Genomic DNA, 13238 nt, shown 5'->3' on the forward strand with positions numbered 1-13238 from the left:
ACACACACACACACACACACACACACACACACACACACACACACACAGCCTCTGTCCAGGCTGTAGCCTTCCCTCTCCTCTCAGATCCTTTTCTCCAGGCCTCCTCACACCAAGACCTCAATTCTTTTTTTTTTTTTTTTTTTAAGATCTCAATTCTGTGTACAGCTCCCGAGCAGCATTTTCCCACAGCTGCTGTTGATAACACTCTTTTTGTGATACTTGGACAGCTGTCTGGGCCCCTGGGTGTAGACCATGAGAACAAAGAGAATAGACTCCAGGTGCCGATAGAGCACCAGTCCAGACTGTTACACAGCACTGCTCACCCAGGGAGCTCCAAGTTCTCAGTGAAGAAATCCCAAGCCATCACAAGAACAATAAACACTAACTCAGCATCCAGAGCTTCTCAGGCATAAAGGTGGCAACTGTTACCCCTCTTCATGTGGGTGATGAAACGAAGACATGGGAAAGCTGGGATCTTGCCCAGAACACACAGCAGCTATTGGCAGAGGTAAGATCAACACCCCAGCCTTCTGATTCCAAAATCTGTCCCCTAACCACTAAGTGTTGTGGCCTCCACCTGACTGAAGAGTAATGACGTGCTTTAAGGGGATGGGAGCTAGGCCAGAGAACAGCCAAGGGAGGTTTCACATGAGAGGTAGGCCCTGAGGTAGATCCCAGGGAACAGGGTGTAGACTGAGGAGCGATGGGAGGACCACTCCTGGGAGACAGCGTATGACCAGTCTGTGTGTGTGAAGCACCACGCAAGCAAGAGGTACTAAGGTCAGTCACCAGCAACCATGTGAAAAACCGGACATGGTGCTGCATGCTTGTAGTCCAGGGGCTGAAGGGGTGCAGACAAGCAGAGACTCTTGGGTTCCAGGAAAGACCCACATCTGCAAGCAAGACGGCTCCAGCAGGTACAGGCGTTCACTGTCCAGGCTGTTGACCCAGGTTCCATCCCTGGGTCCCACATGGTGGAAGGAGAGAACAGGCTGCAGGAAGTTGTCCTCTGACCCCCAGCACATTTGCAGTGGCACACACACACACCAAATGCAAAAACACAGAAGGAAAAGAAGGTAAAACAAGTAAATCGAATGAAACCATTTTTAGGAAGGTCACTAGCTCCCAAAGAATGATATCTAAGATTGACCTCTGGCCTGTATACGCATGTGCAACAAACACAGATAGACAGACAGACAGTTACACAAATACACAGATAGATAAGCAATAGAGAGGTAGATGATAGATAGATAGATAGATAGATAGATAGATAGATAGATAGATAGATAGATGGATGGATGAGAAAAGAAATCTAGCTGACAGTAATGCAAGATTGTGTGAACAGAGCTGAAACATTTGGAAAAGACATCTTGACTCTCTAACTGACAAAGGTTCCAAAGAGAAAGGACTATCCAGAAACACCCACTGAGTCTGGAATGGGAGAGCAGACCCTGTCAGCCAAAAGGTTTTGCTCCAGCTTACTTCACGGTTTTGTGTCAGCTGAAGAACTAGAAAGGATGTGACAACTAGTGAAGCCGACAACAGTGAATATGCACTTAGCAAACACACAGCCCTACTATGCGCAGGGTCTGCTGAGCGTTTGTCAGATATTAACCCATAAATAGATCCTCAAGGACGTCACAGCTATGGAGACTGAGGCTAAAAAAAGGGTGATAAAAAGCCCTTGGGAGATAAAACTTATGGGTACTCAAGTAATAAGAAATGGGAAAACAAGGGGGTCTAGGGAGCACAAAAATTCTAAGCAAAGAAGCTCAGTCCACGCAGGTCCTGAAACTGAAAGTCTCCTAGTCAAAGGCCACACAGCAAACAACTCATAGTTTATACTCCCCATGATCCCTTCACTTTTGCTTGAAGCATTCCAGAAAAATCAATAATGCATTTTCTTTCCGTTTCCAAAGGATGACAAATGAATACACACTTGTGTCTGCTGGAGTTCTTCGCGTCACCTTCCTTTAAACTGACTGGAGGAGGTATTACATAAATAACATACAAATGGTTTTGTATTTATTTCTCTGGGTAAACCCAAAATAGCTAAGACTGAGAGTTTATCCACAGTGTACCACACTCTCCCACACCTGACCAGATTTCATTTGCATTTCCTAGAATCCCAGAAATTCAAATTTCTATGATGCTAGGTGGCACTTCATCAAAAGCCAATGTTCTTGGACGATGTGGTAGCATGGAATCAACTCATTGCCTAGAATATTTAATGTGATTCGACATCACCCAAAGAGCACTGCTCAGAGAGCCCTTCGCTTGGCTTCGCGTCCAGTATCTGTCCTGCTATACAGAGGGTGTTGCGGTGGAAGTTGAACTGGAGACCTGGGCTGAACATGCTCTGTAAAAGAAATCAGTGTGGCGTTTGGATGGCTAAATGGCAGACACAGAAAAAACATCTGCTATCTCATGATGGCCACAGCAGAAACTTGGCTGCGCTCGGAGCAATAAACAGCAATTAAGGGACAAGCCAGTGCAGGGTGAGGAAGGCAATTAAAGTAGGACCACAGGCAAGGGCATGGATAGTTTGTTCCCTGAAAGATGGAAACTGTGCCTTGAAGGCACAGTCCATTGTCACAGCGTCCCACGGCTGTCCAGGGAAGCAGGGGCCAATGGCGGCCAGCAGCACCAATGCTTCCCCAGGTCACCACAATGAAGCCACAGTAGAACATTGGGCTTTTTGTCTTAGTCATTGTATTTAATGCATGATATCAGTGGTTGGATTTCCCAGGTACTGAAATCCCAGTTGTTGGGCCTCATAGCCCTGTGCTATGCTGGGACACTCCAAATTTTAACTTGCAAATGATGTCTCAGAAGGTCTGAGGTGGGGCCTGTGACCACTTCATCTCTTAAAAACTCCAAGGGGATGACACTGATATGTTACAAGGTTACACTACTAACAAGAAAAAGGAATACTTACTCAGTGAACACAAGGTGACACCTGGCATATAATATCTCACTCTCATAACACTACTCTGAGGTAGTTTGATCTCCATAACAGTGAAAGCTGATGTTCAGGAAATATGCTTTTCCTACTCAATCAGCTAATCACAATATTTGTTTAAACTTAATTCTATCTGACTCTAAAACTATTCACCAGAAACCACAGAGGTGAGATTCCCAGATCTTAGATACTCTCTCAACATTTTCTGGGACATGACTTTTCCATCTCCAAGAAGGGGTAAAGGCAGACTGCACCAGATGATGTGGTTCAGGTTTTGACATCTGTGAAGGCTGTTGAGAAAGCTCAATGAGTGCTGTGCCTGCAGTACAAGTCCCGAATTCGATGCCTGAAACCCACATGAAAAAAGTCAGGTAGAGTGGTACATGCTTGTAACCCCTACCCACCAACCCAAAAAGTGGAAGCTGGTCAGTTTCAAATTAGCTGCAGCCCTCTCGTTTCCTCCAGGAAACAACTGCACCTCCATCTCCTGCCGCTGTGTTACAGGCGCGCTTTCAGTTCTGTCATACAGACAAATTAATGATGACTAAGCTTGAGGTTTAGTAAAATCAGGGTAATAAGGGACGTGCATACTCTTCTGTCTAGGTCGTTCTTTATGTTGAGATATTTCTGGGTAGGCACTGCTATTGTTGACATTTAAATAGATGTACATCAATACTTGTCTAATTGATCCCATTGCCTTGACCTCCTTCCTCCAAGCCATCAACGGATTTATTCACTCCACTGCACTAAGACACTATCACCTAGAACCAATATGGCAAATGGACATGAAATGTCTTCCCATTGTATTAAGATAAAACTGATTTGTGCTGGGTATTAGTGCACACTTTTAATCCCAGGCACTCAAGCGGCACAGACAGGGGAATTTCTATGAGTCTGAGGACAGCCTGGTCTACATAGGTAATTCCAAACTAACCAGGGGGGGCATAGTAAAACCTTGTTGGTGGTGGTGATAGTGATGATGATGATGATGATTCTAAGTTTCCCCTGCAAGGTCCTCAGGGAACCCCCAAGGATCCATCTGACCTCATTTTGAGAACTACTGCCTAAATATTCTGGCTGAAACTTTGCTCCAGCTGTGTTGCTGTTGAATTATAAACATATTTATCTAAAATCACATGAAGATGGTCTAGATTAATGCGAGATTCTACATGGGGAAAGCTCTGGTAATACAAACATCACCTTAAAAACTACTGAGCCTCTGTTTTATTCTCTCCATAAGAAACCACAGGCCTCAGATGGCCTATTATAAGTCTACATGTATGTGGTAATGCCAACAAATTTTCCAGTGGCAAGAAACCAGCTTGAGAAACAAAGATTTTTTTTTTTTCTCAAAAATGCCTTGTTAAGAAACAAGCTAGAATACTCTTTGTGGCTCCCAAATCAGAGCTGAAGAGGATATTTGAGAGCTACATAATAGCAAAGTATAGTATAGTACAATGAGAAAATTACAGTGACGTGTTTATAAAACAATAATTCTCAGTTTTGTACATTAGAAACACACAAAAAATTGCTGATATAAATGGTAACTATAAGTGCACTGGCTGTGGGTTCCACCAGGAAAACTTAGCCAGCAACTTTTCAAGAGAAACATGCCTTGCTGTATAAGCAATGTATTTATCATCACACTTAAGATCTGTTGGTTTTTGATCATTCATTATGAAGAACACGAAGGAAAAAGGGGAAAGACTGTGGGAGCCCAGAAGTGATAACTGCACACTTAACATTTGACATCTACAGAGAAGGTAAGCAAATGAGGTGGGATTAGGGCTAGTAAGGTCTTCCTACCCTAATGCTATGGCTCTTGCTGAGAAATAAACATTTCTAGAAGAGCAGCAAAGGAACAGCCTGAGCTGGAATACCCTCATTATCCGTGAATGGCACCGCCTGGGCTGGGAGGTCAGCTCAGTCAGTAAGCGCTCCAAGTGCCAGTGCAAGGACCTACGTTCAGTCCCCAGAACCCATGGAAGGAAGGAAGGAAGGAAGGAAGGAAGGAAGGAAGGAAGGAAGGAAGGAAGGAAGGAAGGAAGGAAGGAAGGAAGGAAGGAAGGGCACAAAGGAAGGAAAAGAAAAGAAAAGAAAAAAAAAGAAAAGAAAAGAGCAAAGAAAAGAAAGCCAGGCATAATGGCCTGTGCTTGTAATCCCAATGGAGGGATAGTGGGACAGGCTGATCCCTGGGCCTCTGGAAAGCACAGTCTACTGAAGGAATCTGTCTTAAACCACAAGAGGAATAACAGAATAAGCTGACCTCTGTCTGTCCCATCTGCTCCCCTTGTCTCTCTCTCTCTCTCTCTCTCTCTCTCTCTCACACACACACACACACACACACACACACACAAAGGCAGACTCCATGGATGCATTCCACAACTTCCAGATCTTCCAAATCAGCACTTGAGACCTCCAGAGTCTATACCTTTAAGGCAAGCCTCAGATGGCCTCAGATGTGCTTAGAGACACAAACATTGTAGAATCCTGAATGAATTCCTATGCACCTATTTCCTTAACTGCAAGATAAAACTAGCTATTACTATATTTTCCTAATACAAAATTGATGTACCAAAGGTCAATAAAAGCATATATGGGAAAATTATTTTTAAAACTTCCTTACACTACATGAATATTTATAACCATCAAGACTTTACCACCCACATTTCCATCAACCCTTCTAAAAACTAAAGGAGAAAACATTAACCATTACAGATGATATTCAACTGTTGTCCTGAAGCCTTGGCTAACTAAAATACTGTGGTCATGTGCTCCAGTTAATATTTAACACAACATTCTTGTCACTGTTTTGAAATACCTTTTTTCTCTCCTTGGTAAATGCGTAACTTACATTTAGACACCAAGGGATTTTCTTCATGTTGAATCAACATTCTGATTATCTAGTCTTCCACACAGACTTATCCTTACATAAATAATCTATGTGCTGTCTTGACCTCAAAGGCCCAAATTTTCGTGTTTACAATTTTGGCGGGCAGGGGGGTGTGGAGAGTAGAGGGGAACATATTTCATGATCAATGGAAGCAAGTTAAGTTTATCCAAAGACAGAGCTCTAGCTATAAGTTATCCCTGAAGGCTTATATGTTTATATTTTCGTTGGAACTTGAAATGTTATTCTTTCCAGAAAAAAAAAAAATAATAAATTACGGATCATGTCCAGGTTCTCTGGCTTATCCCCAAGGCCTGTAATATAGATGAAATATATCTGCTATTCTCCAAACACACATTTTTCAACAGTACTTATCAAGGCCGGAAATAATACTGTCTGCAAAACTATTTTAATTTTAAATATTGTTATCTGGAAAAAGAAAAAGCAGTCGGGGGAAAATGAGGAGTTGGGAAACCAAAACTTCTTACATATTCTAGTATGGTGAGTGGCCTCCAGTTCTCTCCTCTCCATGGTGTTTAGCATGCCCAGCACAACCACTACAGCTGCCGCTCAGAGTCATGAGTAAGATGTTATGGTGACAGGGAGATGGCAAAAGTGAAATGGAAGAGAAATGAAAAGGGCATTACAAAAGGCGGTTGTGTTCCCGAGAAAGAAACTACGTGCTACAAACAGCTGGGCGGTAAAAAGCGTGACAGGAAAGCAGAACATACCTCACAGCAGAAGAGAAAAAGCAATAGGAAACAAGAACGGAGAACACTTCTGCAGGAGTTCCCCTGGCCGAATTCAGGGCAAGACATCAAAGTTAGCAAAGCACAGGAACTCCTGGCATAAATGACGGAGGTTTGTTTTGGCTCCTTTATATATCTTAGCCTGGCCACACCTGAGCTGTGTGTGCCAAAGGGCAAGAAAGCCCAGTGTTGCATTCATGATTCTGAACCCAAATTACAACAGGCTTAGCATGGTCTCTGCTTAGGCATGCTGGCTTTCATTCATCCTGCTCATTCACGGCCTCCTCTATCACCGTCATCCAAACAAAACACCATCCCAGTTTTTATCTCACCCCTGAAGCTAGACCCAAGTACTAGGCACATCTGGATTCCTCACATTCTGAGTTTATAACTGAGTGTTCTGCCTTCCCATCCTGCTCTTTCCCAACTCAAAGTATGATTCTAACTAGAAATAGAGTGTGTAGGGTATTCATTCAACCAGCCAAATGCTAATGAGCGTCAGCTACTGTCAAAGACCCACTAGAAACACAATGTACCTGAATTCTTCAAACCTCGCTGCTTATTAGAGCATATGAAGCAAATACCTTTAGGGCCAAATTTTAGACTGTTCTAGCTTTGACGATAGCCTGCTCTATTATTTTGAAATAAACACTAAAACTATAACTAGGCAGATTATTAAATTCAAAAAATCAATGAGAAATGTCAATCCAAACCTGATTAAGATAGCTATTCCGAACACTCTTCAAGTTGTAGTCTAACAGTAGGATAAGGGGAAGGGGATGGAAGCCAAGAGAATTAACCTTTCACACCCAAGCCTCAGTTGACCAAGGTCAACTTCTATTTCTGAGAAAGAACTCTTATGGAAAGAGTTACCACTCTCAATAGCAAAGCCTGTGTCATATAGCAAATCTCACCTTGGTAATTATGGGAGAAAGTCACAAACTCACAAAAACAATGTTCAAGAAGGCCTAACTGGAACACGCAGCTCAATATGCTTGAAAGCTGCCAGTCCTTTTAAAACTACAACAGGGAGCTGGGACTTTTCAGATGAATAACTAAGCCCAACTTTAGAAGTGAGTATTTTAGTTCAAAGTTGATCCAGAACCAAGAAAAGCAATTTCATACCTAACACGGCTATATTTTGCATTGTAAATATCTACTTAAAGCTTCAAGTGCTAAAATTCTTGGGCCCAAGGGGCGGTGCTATTAAGAGCTGGTAGATTTGAGAATCTACAGATTTGGAAGTCATGGATGGCCTTTGAAAGAATCAGACTAACTTTGTAACCTATTTTTCTTTTAATTGCCTTATAACTTATATTTGCAAGTTTTAGGCCCATGTTAATTAAAGCCTCTTAGTGCTTCTCCAGAGAACCGAGGAATGTAAAAAGTTCCTGACATTAGCCATCTGTGAGGGCAGAGATAAGGAAGAGAACAAGCAGAGATCTCTACTAAATGGAGAAAAAATCACCGGCTGGCACCAGTGAGATGGGCTTTGTTTGGAAACTGGGCCAAATGGCCCCAATCCTTCTCTTGACCTTTGATCCAAAGCCTGTAACCCCAACTCCTCAGAACAGACATGGGATGAGTTAATCATGCTCCCACATTTAACTGTGGATGGCAGGAAATTCCAAACTGACTTGACGATCAGATATTTACGACAGGGCTGACTGGACCTAAGAGTGACCAGAACCGACCAATTATTTTAAAAGTTAAACACTTCCTCCAACCCTAAATCGCCAAGAAGGCAACCCCAGGAGATTCCCGCCTTGTGTCTTTTAAAAACCCAAGGTCTTTGTCTCTTGGTGCCACTCCTAGCTGACCAGCATGGGTGACCCCATTGTGCAATGGTCAAGAAGAGTCTCTTGCGTTTTTGCATCGATGGATGATTAGTTTCCTGAGTTCTCTTCATACCTTCTTATATTTAGGCTCTTGCTGGGCCTAACACCTTCACTCAAGGGAGGCTATGAGATCCTGAGCTCTATCTGTGCTTGCCTTATCCATGCCCATTCTCCGCTACAGCCTTCCCATGTTCTCAGCAGAGGCTCAAAGCAATGGAACCTCCAGTACCATGATCTGCTCAGCCTTTTCTCTTGGCAACTTCATTGCCAACAGAGTTCATCAGAGCCAGAGAAAGCTAACACACATCATAAAGGACATTGAAAGTACAGGCTTATTTTTTTCTCTTGCCGTTTCCTTGGTCCTGCTACTGAGTCCCTAGGCAGAATCATTACCAAGGCCAAGGTCCTGGAGTCATGCATCACCCAGGCAAGCAAGGTTGGGACAAGATTACCCCCCTCTCCCCTCAGCGCTTTCCTCATTTACTCTTCTGCAGCTACAGTCTTTTCATTAATAAGAGGAAAACTGAGAAAAGCGCAAAGTTGTATCACCACTGTTTCGTCCTCCCTCTGCACGGTAACCCTATGATTATCCTGTTGTATTTGAATTCTATGGCTGGAAGAGTGGGGGCCTCTCCTGATCCTAACCCCGGGATGCAATTAGTCCAACCTGATTCCTCAGCTTCGGACAAAATGTGCTGATGCTTAATCTGAAAAAAAGAAACAAGATAAATCCAGCAGTTATAGGTGTCTCTGGAAGACATCAACCCAGAGGTCTTTTGATAACAGTTGTAAATTCCTTTGAGAGCCTCGGATGGATGATTATTATAGTAGGGGAGGAAAGAGAGAGAAAAAAAAAACAAAACAGGTTTCACTCTGGCTCAGTCCTGAACTAAGAGCTTCAGAAAAAAAAAAAAAAAAAAAAAAATCAAAGAGCTTGCATTTTCTGTCTCTCCGTAGTAGCCCACCAGGAGGTATGAGACTGGCGCCAGAGAGATGACGCAGCAGGTAAGCACACTTATTGCTCTCACAGAGGACCCACGTTCAGTTCCCAGCACCCTGTGGCGGCTCATAACCATCTGTAAACTGCAGCTCCTCTTCTGGCCTCTGTGGGCACCAGGCACACACATGCTACACACACACACACACACACACACACACACAAACATATATATAGGCTAACACTCAAAGACATAAATTAAAAATCTTTTTAAAAAAATGCTCTCAGACAAGGATTCTTTCTCAGTATATGTTACATAAAATACCCCACATTCAAACACACCAAATATTCGTAGTTGATCTACATGAGGAGATTCTGGGGCACATTTAGACAGTTTCTCAGGGGGTCACCATCAGAGACACTTCTAATGCCATCCAACCAACTGACTGCAGGGGTCAAAGAGTGGAAACTGTGTTCTACAGGCCGACTTTCGCCGACTTCTCTCCAGGGCCTATAACCAAATGAGCGAAACTGAACTCAGCAACGGGAAACCCGTTAAAGACTTCTAGGGAGTATATACGCATGTTTTCTATTAGAACTTCATAAATATTCAGTGTGTCTTTATTGAGAATCTCATCGAATGCTAAGCACCCAAGGGTACCGACAGTAATGTAAGTAGTCAGGTAACATTTAAGGTCTTTCATTAAAAGACAAAAACAAAAAGACTCACCAGACTCCCAACTAAATAAACGCCCATCGATACCGTATGAGTGACATACGATACAAAATTATACCCTGGGACGCGACAGCCTGTGGTTTGGGAGACTTCGCCTTTGAACCTCAGACTTATTTTTAAAAGCTAAGGATATGACACCATGTCTTAAGTCGAGGAATTCTGGTTCTCAAAAGTGCTATGGTGTCTGCAGAGGACCTTAAATACTAAATACGGTGGAAACGGAAATGATTACGGAAAGAGACTTCAAAACACCAGAAAGGAGATTTTTTTCAACAGAGCACTGCTCAAGCCGTAATGTGTGACAGCCTGTTCTAGGGTGCGCTAGCCACAGAAACCTGTGGTTTGCACATGCTTTAAAACAATTACATCTTCGTTTGGTTCTGAATCTTCTTGCCCTCATCCACTGCTTCATAGGAAGGCTGGTGAAACTACGCTATGTGCAAGAGTCGGTGCTCCCATTTTCAGTACAACAAAACTGAGCTCAGGAGGAATAGCGGAAGTTCCTCCGAAACTCAGGAAACACCAAGAGACTCAACCTTTCTGACCCAGGAAAGACCCGGAGCGAAAACCAGTGTCCTGTTTCCAAAAGTTGGCTCCGGATCCTCCAACTGTCCTAACCAAACGGCAGAGGAATACAGCAGGCAGCCGTGCCAGCGACACAAACAGCGCTGCCTGGGGTTAAAAGACCGGGCAATAAATCCCAGGCTTCCCAGTCACAGAACGTGAATACCCCTGGAGCCTCTAGGCAGAGCCGAACCAAGGTGTTCTCCAAAGCTCCTGGTACTTTAAAATGCTGTGGTGAATCTTTTCAACTGGAGCGAACTCATCTAAAGCCACGAGCACCTGCACCCTGAGCCAGGCCACGCAGAAGGTTACAAACGTCGCTGCGCTTTCCTGACACTCCCTGGTTTGTTTTGTTGTTGTTGTTTTGTTTTGTTTCTCTCCGCCTCTAACTAACCCTGTACCCTCTGCAGGAAGAGGAGGGTATTTCAAGGTGATTGCTACAGCAGCCCGCTCTTGCTCGCCTACGGGCAGGGACCCGGCAGGTCGCCGCGCGCCGGCGCAGGAGGAGCCCACGCTCCCCGGTGGCGGGCGCTGACGGTGCTCTCTGCTTTCCCTCGCTCCCTCCCCGGGCGTCGGGTCGCGGCGAGCGCCGACCTACCAGCGACAGCACTTTGTAGGTGTTGGGGTCCTTGGCCGTGCGCGCGCGCTCCGCCTTCTCCAGCGGCTCCTCCCCTAGGTCCATGGGCGCCAGCAGCGAGGCTGCGGCTGGAGGCTCGGGCTCGCGGCCGTTCCCCGCCGGGCCGTGCCGGGGCCCGCGCCCAGCCTGGTCGCCGTCGCGCTCCATCGCCCCGCTCTGCCCCCGCGGGCCGAGCTTTAATAGGCTCGCAGCCCCGCCCCACGCCGCCCCCGCCGGACCCTTGGCTCCCGGCCCTCGGGAGCTGCGGCCCCGAGCCGCTCAACGCCCCGGATTATTTGGCTTCCTGTCTGATTTCGGGCCCTGGGTGCGTGGGCTATTTTGGGTCCCTGACTCGGGAGTGTCTTTAACTTCCACCCCAAACCCTCTCCCCGCCCGCGATCGCGGCAGCCTACGAAGCCTTGCAGGAATCGCCCCGCGTGGCCTCTCCGCGAGGGCTGGACTGGAACTGCTGTATGGTCTGCAGAGGGCATGAGATCATGGAGCCCCAAAATAGAGCCCTGAAGAGGATGCAGCGGGCCCCCGCCCCGAGGTCTCAAAAGCCGGAGACGTCCAGACCTGCGCGGTTCACCGGGGAAATGCAAATGAGCCTGGGGAGAGGGGACTTTCTTTTTCTCCCACGAGCGCAAACAAGAATTCTCTGCCTCCATCTGCCGCACGTGGGACAGAGAGTTTACACAACACGGATGGGTTTGCACAAACGCACACATGGAGCATGTGGCTCCTGGGGTTGCTGTCTTAATGTATTTACTTACTAGTTATTTTAGACTTCCGGAGGTTTCCAGGCATCTGTGTCTGCTCCCCTGAAGTCAGCACTTCAGTTGGTGAGGAAGTATCAAAAATTCTAACTCTATTTGATCCGCTTTCTTTTTTTTTTTTTTTTTTTTTTTTTTTTAGCAGAACAGAGGTAGTAGGCTGTAATTCTTGATGGATTCTGCTTCACCTTTGATTCATCAAAACCATACCTCCCTGGGCCCGGAAGCCGAAGCAGTGTGACCAAACACAAAGACTTAAGAAAAAAAACATACATCCACAGATCATCTTTCTATTTGCCTTATTCACGTACACATATACATTCACATACGAAAATAGACGTTTGACGGGTGTAAATTGGGTTTGTTTCCTTTAAAATTGTCAACACTGGACAGGAGAGATCAACCAGTAGATGAAGTGCTGGGCTAGCAAGCATGAGGACCTGGGTGCAAATCCCACACTCCAAGTAAAAGCCCTGTAGCCTAAATTTGCAATTCCAAAGCTGGGAGGCAGAGACAGATGAATCCTTGGGGATCTACGGCCAGCCTTGCCTACTTGCTAAATTCTAGACTAGTGAGAACCTGTCTCAAAAAAACGTGAGCCACCCTCAAAAAGGAGGAGGAGAAGGAGGAAGAGGAGAACAGGAAAAAGGAGGAAGAGGGGAAGGAGGAGAAGAGAAGTTGGAGGAAGAAGAGGAGGAGGAGAAGGAGGAGGGGAGGAAGTAAATTAAAAACAATGTGGAGACTTTCCATTTGTACTGACTTAATTCATTCAAACATTCAATAATTAATCTTCCAATATTTGAATGCCATATATATGAAAAAGTAATAAAATGTCTCTCTCTCAAAGGGTGTCAGTCAAGCAACAGGATTACATAGGATCAACAAATAGAGAAGGATCTACATATAGACACTCAAGTCACCTATACATACTAGAGACACACAGAGAATATGAGAGATTTAGTAGAATGAATGAGTGACAGCAGAAGAAAAAGCCACCCCCGAAAGCAATCTTTATTTTTTATTATTGTCACCACTGAGTCATCTTACAAACCACCCACGAGAAACAGGGTTTTCACTATTTCATAGTCAAACATGCTTTTTTGCCCCAAACTTGGTTTCAATTTTTAATTTGACTGTTTCCAGAAGCCGGATTGAAGGGCAAAGTTTTGCTCC

At 44.9% G+C, this 13238-nt stretch overlaps 1 protein-coding gene across 2 annotated transcripts in view; it reads right to left on the minus strand.

Moving 5' to 3' along the window:
• The window catches only part of Enpp1 (ectonucleotide pyrophosphatase/phosphodiesterase 1), a 62621-nt gene extending 51161 nt beyond the window's left edge, over window positions 1-11460 (minus strand). For both annotated transcript variants that reach the window (XM_055599445.1, XM_055599444.1), the window contains exon 1: window positions 11275-11460. In XM_055599445.1, the coding sequence (XP_055455420.1) occupies window positions 11275-11460 (186 nt within the window). The remainder of the gene's footprint in view (window positions 1-11274) is intronic.
• Window positions 11461-13238: the final 1778 nt, after the last annotated feature.

This window comes from Psammomys obesus, unplaced genomic scaffold (assembly GCF_907164565.1).
Source record: "Psammomys obesus unplaced genomic scaffold, mPsaObe1.curated_primary_1811, whole genome shotgun sequence".
NCBI lineage: Eukaryota > Metazoa > Chordata > Mammalia > Rodentia > Muridae > Psammomys > Psammomys obesus.